Source organism: Corvus hawaiiensis, chromosome 24, assembly GCF_020740725.1.
Source record: "Corvus hawaiiensis isolate bCorHaw1 chromosome 24, bCorHaw1.pri.cur, whole genome shotgun sequence".
Lineage (NCBI taxonomy): Eukaryota > Metazoa > Chordata > Aves > Passeriformes > Corvidae > Corvus > Corvus hawaiiensis.
The window spans coordinates 9579317-9599399 of record NC_063236.1 but is presented as its reverse complement, the minus strand read 5'-3'; the positions used below and the strand labels follow the sequence as shown (position 1 = coordinate 9599399).

The 20083-nt window shown below is 56.9% G+C and overlaps 1 protein-coding gene across 5 annotated transcripts; it reads left to right on the top strand.

Moving 5' to 3' along the window:
- The first annotated feature begins 1512 nt into the window (after positions 1-1512).
- SLC41A1 (solute carrier family 41 member 1) lies at positions 1513-18823 on the top strand. Of its 5 annotated transcripts, none has more exons than XM_048328116.1 (11): positions 1513-1855; positions 3016-4189; positions 8838-8945; positions 11864-11935; positions 12373-12517; positions 12608-12754; positions 13441-13588; positions 13669-13748; positions 14491-14625; positions 15094-15242; positions 16279-18823. In XM_048328116.1, the coding sequence occupies exons 2-11, from the start codon at positions 3812-3814 to the stop codon at positions 16462-16464; spliced, it is 1548 nt and encodes a 515-aa protein (XP_048184073.1). In that variant the 5' UTR covers positions 1513-1855; positions 3016-3811; the 3' UTR covers positions 16465-18823. The 5 variants fall into 5 exon arrangements, with proteins under 5 accessions (XP_048184073.1, XP_048184074.1, XP_048184072.1 ...); XM_048328117.1 differs by having other exon boundaries at positions 1513-1865; XM_048328115.1 differs by lacking the exon at positions 1513-1855 and adding an exon at positions 2429-2474.
- Positions 18824-20083: the final 1260 nt, after the last annotated feature.

Genomic DNA, 20083 nt, shown 5'->3' with positions numbered 1-20083 from the left:
AAACCCTTTTATTCTGCTGGATTCTCCTGTGGAAGCGGCCCCAGAGGCCATTCCTGAGTGCTGGCCCAGAGCTGGGCAGTTCAACAGTGCCAGAATCACGTGGCTGCTGTAAAACACATGGGCACGACATTCCACGAGACATTCCACGATCCAGCACAGCTCAGTGGTCAACTCCTTCCTTTCCAAACATTTTTGTTGCCTTTGCTACCTGTTCCCTGCAATTGGAAACCCGTTTCCTGCCCTTTCATCCTCTGCTTTTTTGATCTCAGCCTCGCTGGTGGGGGTTTTATCTATTTCTGTTTTCTTGTCTCAGGCAGCTTTTGTCCCCTCACTTCCGCTTCCTGAGCCTGCAGCTGGGGAGCAGCAAGGTCACATTTGGGTGCACGTTGTTTTTGGGGAGGTGAGGGAAGAGTGGAGGCTCCGGGGGAGGGATGGATGGATTTTCCGAGTCAGGAAGGAAAGATGAAGGTGGAAGCAGAGCCTTACAGCCAGGATTGTTCGGACAAAGCAGAACAGAGGCCGGGTTGGAGGCTGGATTTGGAGCTCCAGTCCCAGCTGGAGCATGGCAGTCAGCTGTGGCTGTAGTTGAGATGTGTTCTGGATGTCTCAAGTTTTCCATGAGGTCTCTTTGCTGGTGGAGGTCCTGAGAATGAGTGAAACGACCCCAGAGGCTCCTCATGCCTTGAAATCCCAGAATCCCAGGATGGCTTGGGTTGGAAGGGACCCAGTTCCACCCCCTGCTGTGGTGGGGACACCTTCCACTTGCTCCAAGTCCTGTCCAGCCTGGCCTTGGACACTTCCAGGGATCCAGGGGCAGCCACAACTTCCTGGGCAACCTGTGCCAGGGCCTGCCCACCCTTCACAGGGAGGAATTTCTTCCCCAAATCCCATCTATCCCTGCCCTCAATCAGTCTAAAGCCATCGCCCCTTGTCCTGTCACTCTCTGCCCATATAAAAAGTCCCTTAGTGCCACCTTTGTGCTGCTTTCTCTAATGATCCATCCATGTTCCAGCCATCCTCTTCTCCCAAGCACCAAATATTTCAGGAAAGCACCTCTCTGTGCCCAGTCCTTGATGGGAGCAGACAGAACCGAAGCAGCAGAGCCCACAGCTTTGGGTCACAATGGATCCCTCACTGCCACTGCCCACAGCTGCTTCGTTTTCCTTCAGAAATGAAGTCACCAGCTCCAGGCACGCTTGATCCCTGTATCCATGCGGGAATGCGGCTCCTGTGCCGCCCTCCCCTTTCCCCCCACACACGTTCCTGTGTCACAGCCACCCTTATTGGCCCAGAACCTGTCTCCAAGGCCTCGAGCTGGGGGTCACGTCATCACTCTGAGTAATAACTCGCTGCTGACTGTTTCCTGGGAGGAAAGGAAAGGCAGGAAGGAAAAACAACTGGTCAGAATTTCCACTCATGACCACAAAAAAAAAAAAAAAAAAAAAAAAAAGGGAAATAAAAGCAAAGCATGAATCAGAAGAGCTGGTTTCATTCAGGAACACAGAATTCTACAGAGCAATGAGGACCTGACCTCTGTAGCAGGAGATTTTATGCTCTTTATTTATTTGTTGTGAGACAGTTTGGCATAAACAGGCAGAGTGTACGTGACAATATTCCTGACCTTTTGTTCTGAGCTACAGCAGCCTGGCAGAGACCTGAAATCCAGTGGGTACCACTGAGCACGTTGGTGCTCCTTGGCCTGGATCCAAGGGGGGTCCGTGGACGCACCCCTGGGGCTGGGATCACGGGGCAGCTCTGGCCACCTGTGAACCCCCTGTCCCCAGGGCGCACAACGAGGCTGCCCCAGCGAGGGATCCCCAGCTCTTCGTGCCTTTCCTTTAGCTCCACGGCCCAGGTGAGAGCAGGTAAAGCCACGGGGGGGAGAGGATGGATGGATGGATGGATGGAGGGATGGAGGGATGGATTGTGGGATGGATGGGTGATGGATGGATGGAGGGATGGATGGATGGATGGATGGAGGGATGGATGGATGATGGATGGATGGAGGGATGGATGGAGTGTGGGACGAACGGATGGATAGTGGGTGGATAGATGGACGGAAGGATGGACGGATGGAGGGATGGACGGACGGACTGAAGGCAGGATGGATGGAAGAATGGACGGCAGGGTGGAGGGAAGGACGGATGGAAAGATGGGCAGCAGGATGGACGGCAGGGTGGACGGAGGGACGGACGGACGGACGGACGGACGGACGGACTGACCGCTCCCGCCCGCTGCGGACTCAGCCGCACGTGACCCCGGCCCCGCCCCCGCGGTGGCGAAGGGGCGTGGCCGCCCCGCGCCGGGGGCGCGCTCCACGCCGGGGGCGGGGCCAGGCGTGACGCCACGCGGGACAGGCCAATGGGAGCGCGGCGCGGCGCGGCGGGCACGGCCGCCATTGGCCGGCGGTGATGTCAGGGCGGCGCGGGGCGGGGCCCGGCGGGGCAGAGCGCGGGGCGGCGGAGGAGCCGCGGGTGCGCAGCGGGCGGGGAGCGACCGGCACCGGGCGGTACCGGCACCGCGGGGACACGGGCGGGTGGCGGCGGCACCGCGAGGACACGGGCGGCGGCACCGCGAGGACACGGGCAGCGGCACCGCGGGGACACGGGCAGCGACACCGCGGGGACACGGGCGCTCGGCCAGGGGACCGACCGGGCGGCAGCTCCGCTCCGCTCCGCGCATCCCCGCGGGGATCGCTCTGGAAGTGGCGGCTTGCGAGGCTCTGCGGGCGCTGCGGCAGCTCCGGCGCTGCGGCAGCGGGGAGGCGGGGGGAGCCCCGGCCGCGGGGATCGTCCTGCGGGTCCCTCCTGGGTGCCCCTTTCAGAGGGCGGCTCTGCCCCCGCATCCCCCGGCACAAGTCCTGAGGGTGCCCAGGGCTGTGGGAGAGCAGCCAAGGGATAGTTCGGGGTACGGCGAAGGCTGAACCTCAGCATCTGTCGGAGGAAGCGGATCGAGCTGCTTATGCGGGCTGCACAGGACCCCACAGAGTATCTGCTTTCCTCCCGTGTGTTGCAGGTGAAAGACGAGTTCTTGGAAAACCACGTTAAATCGCAGGCTGCCCAAATGCCAGCCCCCACCCTGCAGCCTGCCCAGCTCCGTGAGTAACCTTAACTGGGGACCTGCTACTACTCTGAGTAAGAACTGTGCTTGCCTCGTGCTGCTGGGTGAGAAATTCTTCTTCTGGAGGAGGAGGACGGCAGTGACACTTGAAGCCTGCTGGAATCGCAGGCTGTTCTGGCAGAAAGCCCTCAGGAGCTTTCAGACTGGAATTCTGCAGAGGGACAGTGCCACTGGAGGAAGTGGCAAAGCCCTGGTAGCAAGAAGAGCATGAGTGGGATCATCTCTAAAAGCCAGTCCTCTGCTCCAGTGCTCAGTGTTTAAGCTTCTGTGTTCTTTACTTCATCTGGTTTTCCTTCTGCTCCATCACAGCAGCCGTGCTGCTGGAAAAAAAACGGGAAAAGATGCACTAAGGCATCACACATCAAGGGAGGAAAGCTTGGATCCTGCCCCGGTGGCTGCTGCACCACACGGCGCTGGAGAGGAGAACCAGAGGGAATTGCTGCCGTTCCCAGCTCCTGCCGTGTCCCTGCTCGCTCCGTGCTCCGTGTCCCCCGTCCCTGGACGCTGCTTGATGGGGATCTCTGCTGCAGGAGCAGGCTCTGCACTCCCGGGCGGGCGAGCAGGGCTGGCAGAGGTCGCTCCTAGATGCTGGAAAGGCCATTTGGATAAGCTGCTGGCAGAAGATCCCTTCTGGAACAGCTGCTGGCTGTAGGCCCACTGAGCGGAGGGTCAGGAGAGCCGGTCCTGCAGCATGACTTCCAAGCTGGAGCAGAAGGAGACCCCGCAGGCCAACGGGGCCGTGCTGCCCATCGTGCCCGGGGACTGCCTCACCAGCCCGGAGCGCGGGCAGCGCGTGGAGCCCGCAGATTTCCTGGGACCCGATGGCACTGGGGTGGAAGTGGTGGTGCTGGAGTCCCGTGCCAACGCGAAAGGGGTGAGGGAAGAGGATGCCCTGCTGGAAAATGGCAGCCAGAGCAATGAGAGCGATGACACCAGCACGGACCGGGGTCCCGAGCCCGCCTCGCCCCTCAAGGAGACCTCCTTTTCCATCGGGCTGCAGGTCCTCTTCCCGTTCCTCCTGGCAGGCTTTGGGACAGTCGCTGCTGGAATGGTGCTGGACATTGTGCAGGTAGGATTGCTGCTCCCCTGGCCCGGCGCTGGGCTCTGGATCCTGGCTCTGTAGATCTTGGCTTTATGGAATAATGGAATGCCAAGGCTGCTTCAGCAACAGGGAGGGGGGTGAACAGTTCCCTGGTGTGCTGGCTGGGGAGGGGGAGCTGAGGAGCCCTCGGGGAAGTGTGGAATGAGGGAGGGAGAGGCCAAGGGAACCCCTGCCCAGCTGTGGCTCAGAGGAGAAGGTGAAGCCAATGCTACTGCCTGGGAACTGAGAGCACTCTGTGCATCACAGCTGGAAATCAATCCTTTCCCTGCTGCTGGCTGGTGACACCCCAGCCCCGGGTTCTGCTTCCTCTTGTCCCTTTCCCGCCTTGGGTGTTTGCTCTGCTGTTCCAGGCTCGTGCCAGCCAGGTTAATGTTTCTCTCAGTGTGTGCCAGACCGTGTGGCTCATTCCAGAGCTTCCTGCACCACTTCCTTGTGCTCTTGAGACATCCAGGGATGTCAGGGCTAACGGAGCTTTCCTCCTGAGAGGGCTGTGGAGGTGATTTTTAGGAAAGGCCGGCAGGGAGCTGGCAGTTGCCTCTAGATGAAAACCAAGGTGTTCCCCGTGGCAGGTGACGCCGTGGGAGTGTGACAGCCTGGTTGTGCTTCCATGTGGGAATGGTGCCTTTGCAAACCGAGGCTCCTGTGCTGGTCTCCACCACATTTTCCATGCATGTCTGGCAGCAGATCAGCTTCTCCTTTGCCCTGACCCACAGGCTGGGCAGAGCTGATTCCCACCCCTGAGGCACAAAGCTGGGCTCATCCATAGGTTTGTGAGACTCCCTTGGATGGGGACGCAGCCATTTTGGAGCTGTGGGCAACCAAAAATGCTCTGCTTGGAGCCTCTGTATTTGCTGGCTGAGGTAAACAAGCCCTGGTGGTGTGGGCAGAGCGAGGCTCGAATGTCAGCCCCGTGAGCTGCTGGCAGCTGGGGTCAGCCCAGCCTGCTGCCAGTAAGTCAGAGGGGTTTTTTTGGGATTTGTGGGTGGTCAGACAGACACTCCCCGTGGTGTCCTGCCCAGAGCAGCAGTTTCCCTGCGTGCCTGAGCGCTCTGGTCATCCTTGCAGCCTCTCTCGGTGGAACCTGTGGGCAGAGCTGGGAAGTGACTCCAAACAGGAAAGGCCGGACGGGGTGAATTAATCCGGGAGAGATTTACCGGAATCGTTTTCTGAAAAAGAGACATTTCAAGCATGTTTTCCCTTCACAAGGTCCCTGCAAACTCAGGCCTGGCTCCTCTGGAAGCTGCCCAGAGCAGTTTGAACCCGACCTAAAGTTTTTCCTGGAGAAGGCTCAGCCCCTGTGGCCGGGCAGGGCCGGGAGGCTGCGGCTCGGCCCTGTGTTCTCCTGCCTTGATTTTTATGGCCCTTACGAATAAAACTTTGTCCTTCCCGTGTCCCACAGCAGCTCAGCGTGTGGCTGGGCAGCCTGTGCTGCCAGCAGCTCTAACTGGGGATTAAATGAGCCGTGGAGATGCCGTAGGGTGGGGAAGGGGGAAGGGAAGCGGCTGCAGGGGCTGCTCCTGGGGGCTGCTCCAGAGGCTCAGGGGTGGAAGGAGGGAGCGTGTGGAGCTGCAGCCCCGTTGCTGGGATGGCTGGGGACGGCTGGAGGGCTCCGTGCACTCCGGTCCCCCCCGTTCTGGATCACCAGGCTGATGATCCCACTGGAACTGGTGTCCCCGCTGTGCAAAGCAGCAGCCCTGGCCACGCTGTCCCATTGATGTGTCCCTGGGATTCGCCTCTCAGGAGGAGAGTTTGAGCTCTGGGATGGGAGAGCTGGTACCTGTGAGTGCCCCAGCTGCTCTCTGTGTGCACTGGAGGACCCTGCGCACAATCCCCTCTCCCAGCAGAGCCCTGATCGTTGTTTTCCAGACTCCTTGGAGGTTCTTTGGATGGGCTGGACAGGCAGCGAGCCGGGAGGGAGCTGCAGAGCAGCACCTGGGGGTTGATGTTTCTCCCAGAGCCTCCAGCAGATCGAGGTCCAGTTCATCTCTCTAGTGCTGCGTGGGACACACTGGGATCCTGGGCAGAGCCTGAAGGATCCTGTCTGCTGTGTTTGCCTCCCTGAAAACAGCTTACTTCCAAATTTCAGAGGGGCTGTTACAGTGATTTTAATGGCTCCATGTCCTGAACTGAAATTTTTATTTCCTCTTCTCTTTCCCTTCTATTTTTTTTTTTTTTTTTTGGCTTTTTTTGGGGTTGGGTTTGTTTTTTTTCAGACTTCTCCAAGCAGCCTGGCTCTGGTTGTCCTCGTGGAGCCACACTGTGGGCAATCCTCTCCACAGGGAGCTTTGTTCCTTGCAGGAGCCACCAAGGCCTGGGAGCCCCACAGACGCCCAGTGTTGTATAACATCTTATATTAAGAAAGCTGGCAGGAGCCCACGGGTCCTGCTCTTTGCAGCGAGCGAGCTGCTGAGCTCTGCAGAAATCTCCTTCTTTTCCTTCCCCAAAGATGGCTTTTCTTCCTTTCTCCAGGAGCAGCCCTGTCTTGCTCAAGGAGCTGCTGCAGCAGGCTCCAGTTTCGGCTGCTGCTGGCACCAGTTTGCAGTGCAGCCTCCCCTAAAGTTAAATTTACAAATTATTAATTTAAATTCAGGGTTGGGACGAGGTGAGGGAGAGCTGGAACTGGTGCCTGATCCTGCCCCTGTGAGCTCTGGGAACTCTGGAGCCGGGAAGGTTTTGCACAGCCTGGCTAATGACGATGTTCCTCTCGTTAGGTGGCTCTGGTGACACCCAGCTCGTCCTGCTGGGCAGTGGCAGCGTGGTGGTCACTGAGGGAGCCCTGGGTCCTGCCAAGGGAAGTTGGAGTGAGGGATTCACCCGCTGGACACGCAGCAAAATCGTCCCAGAGTCTCCTAAAAATAGACTGGGGAGAGCCGAGCTTGGCTGCTCCTGGAGGTGTCTTAAAGGAGGCACAGCCTGTGCTGGGTGAAGAATTTCAGATTCAGAATCTCAGTACTGAGCTCAAATCACACAGAATCCCAGAACTTAGGCTGGAAAATCCCTCCAGGATCGTCGAATCCAAGCTGTGCCCCATCCTCACCTTGTCCCCAGCCCAGAGCACTGAGAGCCACATCCGTGGACACCTCCAGGGGTGGGGACTCCAAACCTCCCTGGGTGACCTCAGGAGCCTCATCCTCCAGCAGGGAGAGGGTTGTGGTTGTGAAAAAGCCGAGCAGATCTTATATGTGTCCCTGAGAGTCAGCTTGGCACAACATCCCAGATGCTTTGGGTTGGAGGGACCTTAAAGCCCATCCAGTGCCAGCCCTGCCATGGCAGGGACACCTTCCCCTGCCCCAGAGTGCCCCAAGCTCAGTCCAGCCTGGCCTGGAACACTCCTGGTGACGGGGCAGCCACAGGGCAGCCTGTGCCAGGGCCTCTCCGTTCTCACCTTGCTTTACCAAGCTGTCAGAAACTTTAAGGGGATTTTTATAACTGGGAAACACCTTTTTCATATGAAGGAAAACGGTCCCAGTTCACCCATCTCAAGTTTGCCTCCGCTTTTCTCCCCAGCGACTTTTCAAGGGAGTGCAGCACTGCAAAGCACCAGGAAACTGCAGCTTGTTGGCTCAGGGGTGAAGGATGGAAAAACAAACAAAGAATAACCGAAGTCCTTCCTCACAGGAAGCTGTTAGGCAGGCAGGTAGAGCGATTTATATCTGCTGATGGCCTTGCTTGTCCTGGAGAGAAATCCACATCCCTGGTGAGCCTGGCAGGGTGGCACTGCCAAGGGCAGCTCTGGCAGAGCTGGAGCCTCGCACAGATGACGTTTGCAGGTGACATTTGCAGGCACAAAGCTGCAGAGGGACGTTCAACACGTCCAGCACTGCCCCAGCTGGGATTCCTCTGCTCCTCAGCATCCTTTAGGGAGTGTGGCAGCCAGGCAGAGTGGCAAACAGGAGAGATTTTGGACCCTGGCAATAAAAGCGGGGCAGTGAGGTTTGGGTGGCTCACAGGTGTGTTTTTAAATGCGGCTCTGAGGGGTTTTGGAGTGGTGTTGTGTTTTCAGCTGCTCGCCTGTAAGGCTGCTTACCCTGCAGTTACTCTTTGTTTTTTCCTAAATAACCGTGGCTGCCTCTGTCCCTCATCCCAGGGCAGCTGGAGAGCCAGAGGAGTTAGGAAATGCCTGAGCTAACACAGGTAGCAGGGAAAGGTGGCCTCAGTGGGCTGGGGTTTGGATCAAAATATATCTGTATTTTTATATTTGCATGACACACACATAGGAAAGGCTCTCAGCTGAGGCTGACCGAACTTCAGCACCCGAATCTGCCAAAAACTGCAAGTATTGGGCAAAGCCTCTCCATCTTTCCCTGTTTTGGCCTCTGGGTGTGTAAACATTTTGTCAGTGGTGGCTCTTTGGGGGATTTTTCACTGAAAGTTGCTGGCTCAGAGCTGTTTGTTCAGCCCAGCAGGAACATGTGGTCACTGCTACAAATGGCAGAAGTGGGAAAACCACTGCAGAACTCCAAGTGTGGCAGCAGGGAGGGCACTGGGATGTCTGCTCAGGACAGTGCCACGTGCCAGAGGTGACGATGAGTGGGTGACACTCAGCCTGGAGCAAAGCTTGGTACCAACCACAGTTCTGTTTAATGGTTTTATTTAATGTGCTTTGATCTTGCAGCACTGGGACGTCTTCAAATACGTGACTGAGGTGTTTATCTTGGTTCCTGCTTTGCTGGGCCTGAAGGGGAACCTGGAGATGACGCTGGCATCCCGCCTGTCCACAGCTGTGAGTGGCCAGGGAGCTGAGGGTACCTGCTTTGGGAAGGGCTGGGAGGGGTTTGTGTGTGGGGGTGGTGGATGGGCAGGCAAAATTCCCAAAATTCCCTGTGTCAGTGACAACAGACACCAGAGCCTGGGGTTCAGCGTGCTGGGAAGGTGTTTTCATCCCGCTGGGCTGATGGGATTTGAAGGATTAATGGTCCTTAAGCTTTGCTGACAGTTCACTTCCTCGTGCAGTGCTGGCTGCTCAGGGCCTGGGGGCACGGGGTGGGAGCTGGCTGGGATCCGGCTTTTCCACCAGGAACTGGGAGCAGGAATGTCACCAGAGCAGGCTGGCAGGAGCCAGGGCAAGGAGAGAGCCTGGGGACAATTGTAAAGCAGAGGGGACCTCGCAGTGAGAGCTCACGAGGGGATTGACAGGCTCTTGAAGTGATGGAGATCACAGCTGGGCATTCCTCCTGCTGGAATTCCCTCTGGTTCCTGGGGAACAGGGAGCTGCCTGTTCCCTGAGGATCCCTGAGGCCCCTGAGGGCTGGGGCAGGCTCTGGCAGCTCCTCAGAGCCCTGTGTTAGTCCAGCTGCCCATGAATTGCTCTGTGTCTCAGTGTTCTGCCCTGGAGCTGAGCAGGGCTGGAGAGGGACCCACGGCCTCTCCTGGCAGGGACAAGGACAAGGACAAGGACACTCCCTCCTTCTGCAAAGCCCCTCCTGCCTCATGTCCCTACGTCCCCATGGTGGGAACTTGGGATCTTCCAGCTGCAGGGTGTTCTCTGCCTGCTGCCAGGAGATTTTAACCCTCTGGGCTGGGAGTTCCTGAGGGGAGCCCTTGCAGGAGGCAGCCTGCTCCTGCCCTTGGCAGTGCTGATGTTCCTCGGCCCAAAGAGCTGCTTGGGAAGGGCTCACTGAGGTGGAGGGATGGAGAACAAACCCTGCTTGGCTCTTTGCCTTGCTCTCAGCCCTGCCCTTGCAGCAGGAGAAGGCACAGCGTGGTTGGGCTGGTCTCTCTCTGGATCTGCTCTCCCAGGTCCTCTCCTCTCCTTCCCTTTGGAGATTCCAGCTATGACTCTGCTCCTCAGGCTCCTCTGCCCAGGCTCGGGGAGGACAAAGCTGCTGGGCCCAGCTGGGCTGCAGTGCCAGGGACAGAGGCTGAGCTTTGTTCACCCCTTCGCTCTGGGAAACAAATCCCTTTGTTTTATTCCCTCTCCATTGTTGGGACCATGACAGGATCCTTGCTGTCCCAGACACGGGGACCTTCTCCCTCCTGGCCCTGGCCACCTTCTGGCCATGGGCTGGGCAGGGGGAGTGCTTGGGACAAAGGCAGCGTTGGCACTTCTGTGTCCCCTCCTGGGGCTGACAGGAGCAGCTTTGGGGCAGCTCTGGCAGAGGAATGAGACTGTGGAAAGTCAGGAATGCAGAACTTTGCCCAGTCTGCCCTGGTGGCTGCAGGAGGGTCACGGGGACACCAGCACAGGGAGCACCCACCAGCTCCTGTCGTGGTGTCCCCTCCTGACCCTGAGCCAGGCTTTGGTCTCTGCCTCCCCTCCTGTGCTGCCTCCTCGCACTCAGCCTCCTTAAAATCACGGAATCACAGGATGGTTAAAGCTGCAAAACACCTCCAAGATCATCAAATCCAACCTCCACGTGCCTGTGCCTGGTGGGACAGGAGGATCTCTGGTGCCAGGCCCGCGCAGGGAGCTCCCCTCTGCCCGGAGCTTCCCGGTGTGGATCCCGTGCTCTCCCCACAGGGAAGCAGCCTGGAGTGGTTTCTCAGACTTTGGGTTTTTAATTAGTGCTGCTTTAAGGCGCCTCAGAAATTCCTTTCACAATTAAGAGGCAAAACTCCCCCATTAGTTAAAGGATTAAAATCCCGTTGCCAGTGGCTACAGCGAGGTTATGTTAATCCCAGCCTAATTGCCATGTGGCTGGAATTTTAAGGTCAGGCTTCATATGGAGCTCAAATTCCTGTGCTGGATGTGCTGCTCCAGTCAACTTTTTGTTGCTTTCCCCCCATTCCTTCCTCCTCTCTACCCAGAATGATTTGCCCCAGAGATGGGGGCATCTCAGTAAAACAAGCTGGCAGCTCTCAACACATCCAGCAAGGAGAGCAGGGGGATTAATTAATCAATTATTTCTGGTTTGCTTGTTTTCTTTTCCACCTGAGAGGAGGAAATCGCTGCTGTGTTGCTGTGCACGAGTCTGGTGCTGTCAGGCAGCACCTCCAATGTGCATTTCCCACTCCAGTGTTTGAGCCTCTCCCTTATTTCCTAAATTCATCAGCTTCTAATGATGCAAATTGGATAGAAACGTATCCATTCTTCCCATAAAGACCCGGGAGGTGGGAGGGAGGAGCAGAGCCCGTGCCCTGCAGCAATTCCTCTGCGTTATTTTGGATCCTATGCCAGGAATTAAAGCAATTTCCATCTCCTGGTTATCCTCATCAGCCTCTCCCGGTGCCAGGTGACCCCAGTGCCACGGCTTCCCGCTCCTCTCCCTGTCCCCACGTGGCACCAGCCTTGTTTGCCCAGCTTTTATCAGGGACAGGAGTGTGTGCTGCCAGCTGTGCCCCACGTGCTGCTGCTCCGGCCTCGCTCGGTGTGGGAGCAGGGGCTGACCCGAGGCTCTGCATCCCTGGCCCCTCCTGCCTGGCTGGCCTGAGGGGCAGCTTGACCCCCGGGATGAGCAGTGGAGTGAATTCCACGAGAAGTGCAGTGTGTGGCTGCAGGACACAGAGATCTCGCTGCTTTTGCAATATTCCCGTCAGATTTTTGGTTGATGTTGATGCCCTTTCACCTTCCCCTTTCTGCTGAATTACTCCCCTGTAAGAGCCGAGGGTTCGAGGTCCTCCCCTGCTCCTGGCACAGGAATTTGGCTGTTTTCAGGTGTAAAGTGCTGCCAATCTTTAATGGTGTCGCATTTCCTCCTACAGGCTAATATTGGCCAAATGGACACACCCAAAGAGCTCTGGAAGATGATAACGGGGAACATGGCTCTGATACAGGTGAGGACAGCGAAGGGCAGTATTTACAGCTGGGGCAAGCCCAACTTTGGCAGTGTGGGAGGTTTAAGTGCCTGGGTTTTGCTGTTCAGTGTCAGTGTTCTGTGTCTGATGGGGAGGCAGGTGGCACCTGTGTGTCCCCCGGCCACGTTGGCCCTGCAGGTTGGACTGGGTGTTTCCATGCTGGATTCTAATCCCCCTAGGTGGTGCTTTCCTCTTAGACTCACAGAATAAAGTCATGGAGTGGTTTAAGGGACCTTAAAGCTCCTCTTGTTCCCATGGGCAGGGACACTTTCCCCTATCCCAGGCTGTTCCAAGCCCTGGCCAGCCTGGCCTTGGACGCTTCCAGGGATGAGGCAGCCACAGCTTCTCTGGGCAACCTCTCTTCACACCTTGGGGCTGTTTTGGTGTCTTGGTGACCCTCTGGTTTCCATTTCCAGGTCCAGGCCACTGTGGTTGGCTTCCTGGCCTCGATCGCAGCCGTGGTGTTCGGATGGATCCCAGACGGGCACTTCAGCATCGACCACGCTGTCCTGCTGTGTGCCAGCAGCGTGGCCACTGCCTTCATTGCCTCCCTTGTTCTGGGTGAGGCTCACCCCCTCTGTGCATCTCTTCCTGAAATATTAAGCTCCCCTTGGCCGAATCCTGTTTTTTTTTCCCTCTTTCTGGCTGCAGGCATGATTATGATTGGGGTCATCATCGGCTCCAGGAAGATGGGGATCAATCCTGACAACGTGGCCACACCGATTGCTGCCAGCCTGGGGGACCTCATCACGCTGGCTCTGCTGTCAGGGATCAGCTGGGGCTTGTACAAGGAGCTGGGTGAGGAGCAGCAGAAGGCCTCTGTCTCTCCCTGGTCCTTGCGTGGGCTGTGTCTCCCTCTCATTTCACCCTCCTCCTCTGCCCTTTCTGTTCTTGGGGTGTGCAGGATTCCCGCTCTGGAGCTCCTTCAGTTGGGCCTAGGTCAGGTGAGGGAGGGATTGGACCTTCTCACTGCCTTGCACACCTCCTCCTCTCCAGGTTGAGTGCTCAGGGAGAGGTTGTCCCCTTCCAGGTGCCAGGCTGGGGCTGGAGCAGTGGGAGAAGGCAGCTTGGGATTTCCTCTGCGGTGCTGTCAGCTCCAGCTGGGGATCCTCAGGGCAGGGCTGCAGCTGGAGACTCCCCAACTTCCTCCTCCTTCCCCTCCGCCTTCCTTCCCTGGCAGCCAGGACACAGGGATGTGACTCAGCCAGGTTCATCCAGGGGTGAAGCAGCACTGGGAGATCCTGCCCAGGAGTGGGAAAAGTGGGGATGAGCAGCTGGAATTGAAAGGATCCCGCTCAGATCTGTGACTAAACAGATCCAAGTGTTTTACTGTCACCCCTGTGAGTACAGCTCACCCCCTGTGAGAGGGAAACCCCACGGCCTGCAGAGTTCAGGCGTTTCCCTGCCCTTCCTGGAGCTCCTGAGGTTCAGATCTCTGCTGCTTCTTCCCCTTGATTTCTCTGCTTCTTGTCCCCCCCGCCCAGAGAGCAAAGCCTACGTGAACCCCTTGGTGTGCGCCTTCTTCATCTCCCTGCTGCCCATCTGGATCGTCATTGCCAAGAGGAATTCTGCCACCCGCGAGGTGCTCTACTCAGGCTGGGAGCCTGTCATCATTGCCATGGCCATCAGCAGGTGGGACTGTCCCTGTCCCCAAACACAGCCTCCCTCTGTGTCCTTATTCCTGCACTGACCTCTCCGGTCTCCCCCTGCAGCGTCGGGGGCCTGATTTTGGACAGGACGGTGTCGGATCCGAACTTTGCTGGGATGGCAGTTTTCACACCAGTCATCAATGGTGAGTCCTGCCCCGCCCTGGGGCTGCAGCTCCTGGCAAACAGTGGAGTTGTCTGGGATTTCAGGCAGGTTAAGGGCAATCGTTCTCTTTTGGGGTGCTGGGGGCACACAGGTTTGGCTGCCCCTGTGCCACCCTTTCACTGACAGGCCTGGGAGGTTGTTCCCTAAAAAAACACATTTCCAGGGACTTCTTCATTTTCTTATTCCTCCTGTCTGGTGGAACACCCCTGTCTTCCAAAATGTTTGCCTTGTGGCACCTGGTAACACAAAGATTTGTATTTGCACCTCGGAGTCAGGAAATCCGATCGATTCTGGTGTAAAGCTTTTACCTCCTTTCTGCCTAATGAACCAGGGAAACTCATTTTTTAATTGTTTTTTTGCAATGGGTGGAGTTAATTCTGAGCCAGTGCATCTTGTGCTGGTGGCTTTCACAATTTCCCTGTGCCTCATGTGAAAAATAATAGTTTTGAGCTTCCTGTGTCTGTTTCGGTGCCTGACTCCTCATTTTTGTTTCACATATTTCTTCCACCCTGAGCTGCAGTAACAGAACTGCTTCAGCTTCACTCAGGGGCCTGAGGGGAAAAGCCACAGCTTTGTCGCAGCTCCTCACATCCTGCAAAAGCGGAATTGGGGTCAAAAATACACTGTCCTACATAATTCCAGCACTTCCAGGTCTGCCGGCTCTTGAAAGGAGCTCTTGGAAGTGTCTGGGACATCACCTGAGTGCTGTTTGTGACCTGCAGGTGTGGGTGGCAACCTGGTGGCAGTGCAGGCCAGCCGCATCTCCACCTACCTGCACATGAGTGGGGTGCCTGGAGACAGCCCCGAGACGGCCCCTCGGAAGTGCCCCAGCCCCTGCAGCACCTTCTTCAGCTCAGGTACCCCAGGCAGCCGTGGGGGTGCAGGGCTTGGTGCCAGCTGAGCTCCCTGTGGCAGTGGCTGCAGCGTTGTCACAGCACAGGGGGGCCCAGCCCTGCTCAGGGGCAGCTCCTGGCTCGGGATGGGGCTGGGGGTTCCCTGCCCTCTGCAGATGGGCAGAGCCCCTGTGCCCAGGGACAGGGCACTGCTGGGTGGGGAAATGTGGGTATGGAATGTCCTGAGCTGGAGGGGACCCACAGGATCACCCAGTGCAGCTTCTGGCCCTGCACAGACACCCCAGAATCCCTGACAGCTTGGGTCATGGAATCATGGAACGCTTTGGGTGGGAAGGGACCTTAAAGCCCATCCAGTGCCACCCCTGCCATGTGGCAGGGACACCTTCCACTGTCCCAGGTTGCTCCTAGCCCTGTGCAGCCTGGCCTTGGACACTTCCAGGGTCTAAATCAGGCCTGATGTCCCCTTTGCAGACGTGAACTCCCGCTCTGCCCGTGTGCTCTTCCTCCTGGTGGTGCCCGGGCACTTGGTTTTCCTCTACACCATCAGCTCCATGCAGGGGGGACACACCACGCTCACCCTGATTTTCATCGTGTTCTACATGACAGCAGCACTGCTCCAGGTGAGCTGGAACCCCTCAGGGGCTGGGCTGGCTCAGGGCACACTGGTGTCACCTGCAGTGGGGACCTGCTCAGCACTGGAGCTGTAGAGACAGGGCAGTAACCCTGGCCCTGCCTGAGAGATTCCTGTGCTGGGCACAGGGGTCCCAGGCAGAACTGAGTGACTCCTTTGTGGACACCTGTACACACCATTTTTCCATCCTACCGTTCTTGAGGAGTTTAGAATCTGCCTTTTGTCTCTTTTAAGTCTTTCTGATAGCCAGAGTGTTTCCCTCTCAATCCGTCCTGGGGGGTGATTTGGCAATTTGCAAAGGCCTGGTGATGAAAACAGGGTGTGGAATTTGCAGGGAACGTGTGCCCTGCCCTGCCCTTTTCCCTGGCAGTTCCTGGAGCTGTGGGAGCCCACAGGGATGACTCTTGTGACCAAGAGCTTGAGAGGATCCACTGCAGATTTCGTGTCTTTAAATACCAACATGAGCCTCTTGCTGCACTGGAGCAGATGGAGGAGAAAATCCCACTTTGGCAGTTCCAGCTGCTGGGCTGGAAAGTTACTCCTTTGGAAGTTATTCCTTTAAAGAAGTTACTCCTTTAAATTCCTCTAAAAACCCAGAAGTTACTGTTTTATTTCTGGCAGCCAGGTGTTGCTGGCCATGCCTGAGCAGTCCCCTCTCCGCCCCACATCTCCTCAAGCTTGTTCTGGGTAGAGCTGAAAATTCAGGTGCAAAATTGAGCCTTGTGGGTGATGAGGTGGCAGTTTAAGCCCAAACTGGGTGGTGACAGGAAGCTGAAGGAGGACAGGCAGGGGTTGTGAGGGACACAGAGGATTTGGGATGCTCAGGGAGCCACCGAAACTCCCCAGCGCCTCTTCGTGCTGCACTCATTGCTTCGGGGATGCAGCTGCAGAGAGCAGCACTGGGAACGTGGTTCCAGCCCCGTTTTTTGGGATGTGGTTGTGCTTCCCTGAGCCAGGCAGAGCTGATCTGGGATCACAGGGGTCAGGAGCTGTGGCTGACGTGGCTCTTCCCTCGCTGCCCCCAGGTCGTCATCCTGCTCTACATCGCTGACTGGATGGTGCACTGGATGTGGGGCAGGGACCTGGATCCCGACAACTTCTCCATCCCATACTTGACAGCTCTGGGGGACCTGATTGGAACAGGGCTCCTGGCCCTCAGCTTCCACGTCCTCTGGCTCATCGGTGACCGGGACTCCGATGTTGGGGATTAACTCTCCCCACTCCCCCCTTCCCACAGCTCTCCTCCTCCTCCTCCTCCTCCTCCCATTTGTTGTTTCTTTTCCTCCCCCCTTTGCCTCTCTCTGCTTCCCCCTCCTCCCACCCCGTCTCTCTCGAGACTTCATCTTTGATACTGGATTCTCATTATTTTCAATGGGAATTTTACATGGTTTATATTTCAAGCTGAGTTTGTACAGAGGATATATCTAGTTTTAGGAAGGACAAACAAACAAACAAACAGAAGTGTAACGAGACAATCACTAAGTGCAATTTTCACAGCAGTTATGTCTGAACCAAGGTTCCAGTGAAGTTCCTGCTCAGCCAGATCATGCAGGGAGCCTCCCCTGCTCCACTCCCTCGAGGTGAAGGGCTGCTTTTTTCGCTTCATAAGCGTTTTAAACCCTGGGCGTCAAGCTCAGCTTTGTTTTACTGAGCTGGCACCTCCAAGCAAAGTACAACCTCATGGCTGAGGGCACAGAGTACCCCTGCCTTGGCTCTCTGAAGCTCCATCCTGGGCCCACATCCAAAAATTGGGAGTTTCTGGGAGAGGGATGAGGAGGATGGCGAGGAAGGCTCCTGTGAGTGATCTTGTTTGAGAGCCCCAGGCCCTGGCTGGGCTCTGCTGGCAGATCCAGGCTCCCTTTTGCCACCCACCCCAAACTGCAGAGTGCAGGTTCTGCCTCTGCTGAGCTGAGTTCAGCTGCTCTGAGCTTCACCCAAGGGGGCTGGGAGCTCTCCCCATCCATCCCCCCCCTTTCACCTGCCAGAGATCCTCTGCAGGACCTGCTGGAGCCCTCCTGGGTGCTGTCTCCTTGTGCTGCACGATTTTCACGGCTCTCCTCAGTGCAGAGGGATGGATGGAAAAGCAGCTCCTGTTTTTGGTGTCCAGGTTTCCTTTCGGTTGCTGAGTGCTGCTGATGGGCCCCTTGCAGCCAGGAAGAAGCCACCCAGCACCTCCCCCAGCTGAGCCTGAGGTGCTTCAAGCTGGGGAGGAGCATTTTGCTCTTGGTGTCTGTTAGGAAAGGACATCCGTGGGATCCACGGGATTTCTCTCTCTGCCCAAGTGCCGGCTGGAAAACAGCTGGAAATCCGGGCACAGCTGGATTGCTGGAGCCCTGGCTCTCGGTGCAGCTCTGTGGCACAGGAACCCCCCTGCCCGTGTGTAAAATCTGGGATTGGGGCTGCAGCCCAGCTGGGAAGCCCTGGCTGAGCACAGGGAGTGCAGGGTTCCCTCCTCTGCTCCTTCCCTTCCTGCTTTTTGTGCTGTTCAGCTCCTCCGTGCCGGCCGAATTCCTGCTCTTCCCATTAGGCGTGTTGGGAGGGCAGCAAAAACCACACACCCAGGTGGGCAAATCGTGACCAAAGTTAGTCCAGGATCATTGTCCCAGGCCAGGGATCTGGGTGCAGAGCTGGGCTCACTCTAGAGATGGCCCTGTTGGAAAGGAGGGTCAGGATCAGAGTTCTGGAAGTCCACGGGAGCAGGTGGATCCAAACCAGGGCTCTCGGCTGCTCCAGGCCCTCTGTGGAGTTTTGGAAACCCTTCCCTGCTGCTGGTGGTGTGCAGGAGGCAGAGGTGGGCTCCAGGCTGCTCCTTCTCAGCCCCTCAGAAGAGCAGGAGTTGTATTTCTGAGATCATTTTCCCCTTTTTCCCTTGCTAATCCAACATCAGGCTCACTCCCCTCCTCCTCTTTGCTCCGTGTCCTGTGTGGGAGCAGCTCTGACCCTCCTCTCTCCACCCTCACTTCTCACAGATCTCCTCTGGCCAAAGCTGTGCTCAAAATACAAAACCCAACCACAAAACAAACCCTGTCCCTGCCGTGCTGAACTCTCAGCCCAGGGACTCCTGGAATATTTTTTGGAATATTCTCAGCTGCTCACCTGATTTCTCTGCCTGATGGTGAGGAATAAATGCAGGACTTCCTTCCATTAACACTTCAGCTTTTATGTGCATAGAAAGAAACTCTGCTGGCCTTCCAGGTGTCACATCACCACTTAATTCCCCAGGAAAAGATTCCCTGGAGGAGGAATCTGCTTCTCGTGGTCAGGGCTGGTAGGGCTGGGGGGGTTTGTACATGAAACATGGTCAAAGGTGTGCTTGGGGAATGGTCAGGGAAGAACCTCACTTAAAACTGAGGAATATTGATGGGAAAAAAAACAACAAAACCTCTTCCCACTGGTTGCACTCCAATGCATGCCGACTCCACAGCTGCCTGCAGATGAAAATCCTGGTTTACTCTTTTATTAAAGGAAAAAAAAAAAAAGACTGTCTTAATTATTTATAGTTCCTATAACTGACAGATGTCGACCTAATGGATAAATTATATTTGGTTAAATAAAGATGACATTTATTTATGTGGACTGTGGTGGTTTTTCCCTTCGGGTTGAAGGTCCCTCTCAGGTTTTGGAGCTTATTTTAGCTCAGGCTGAAGCTCTTTTGATAGGAGAGTTACGAAAATCAAATAAATTGCTGGGCATGAAGCAAACTGGGATTAGTGTGAGTGCCAGGTGACCTCGGCCGTGCCCTTGGTCAGGTCCTGGCAGCTTGTGGGGGCTCCCAGCAGGAATCCAGGTGTTTGTTCTGGCCCTCCCTGGATTCAGAACCCAGGCCCTGCTCACCGAGAGCTGCTGGCACGTGGCCCCTGCCCGTGTCTGCTGATTGCGTGGGACAAAAGGGTTCTGCACCTTCCAGGGTGCGGAAAAGGCCCTGGATTTGCAGGAACTGGTGGCTGTGGGCTGTGTTTCCCTGCAGGGCTGTGCCTCCAGCTCTCCCAGAGCAGGATCTTGGTGCAGAATCCCAAAACAAAGCCCCTGGGTTTGGGGAGCAGCCACCCCAAATGTGGCTTCACACATCACTGGGGTGAATATTGGGGTGCTGGGGCACGGGAGGGGCCAGGTCCTGGTCTCCTGGGGCTGGGGGAAGGAGCATGAATTGCAGAAAGAAATGCCCAGGCTTTGAGACCTTGGAGAAATTCCAGCAATGGGGGAGCCTTGTCTGAAAATTGAAATACATTGGTGGGGGAGTGCAGATTGTGGAGTCTTTTTATTTGTCTGGGGGTTGAAAAGGAGCTGGGGGTGCAGGGGTGCACGGGACTGGATCTGGGGGTACAGGGGATGTGCAGGGCAGGGTTTGGGGCTCCATGGGGCTGGATCTGGGGGTACAAGGAGGTGGATCTGGGGGTGCGCGGGGCTGGAGGTGCAGAGGGCAGGATTGGGGTGTGCAGGGCAGCGTTTGGGGGTGCATGAAGCTGGATCTGGGGGTGCATGAAGCTGGATCTGGGGGTGCACAGCGCAGGATCTGCGGACACAGGGGATGTGCAGTGCTGGATCTGGGGGTGCAGGGCCAGGATCGGGGTGTGCAGGGTCAGGATCAGGGTGTGTGGGGCCAGGATCGGGGTGTGCAGGGGATGTGCACCGGTGGGTCTGGGTGTGCAGAGTCAGGATCAGGGTGTGCAGGGCCAGGATCGGGGTGTGCGGGGCATGTGCAGCGCTGGATGTGGGGGTGCAGAGTCAGGATCGGGGTGTGCGGGGCCAGGATCAGGGTGTGCAGGGCCCAGATCGGGGTGTGCAGGGCCCAGATCGGGGTGTGCAGGGCCAGGATCGGGGTGTGCGGGG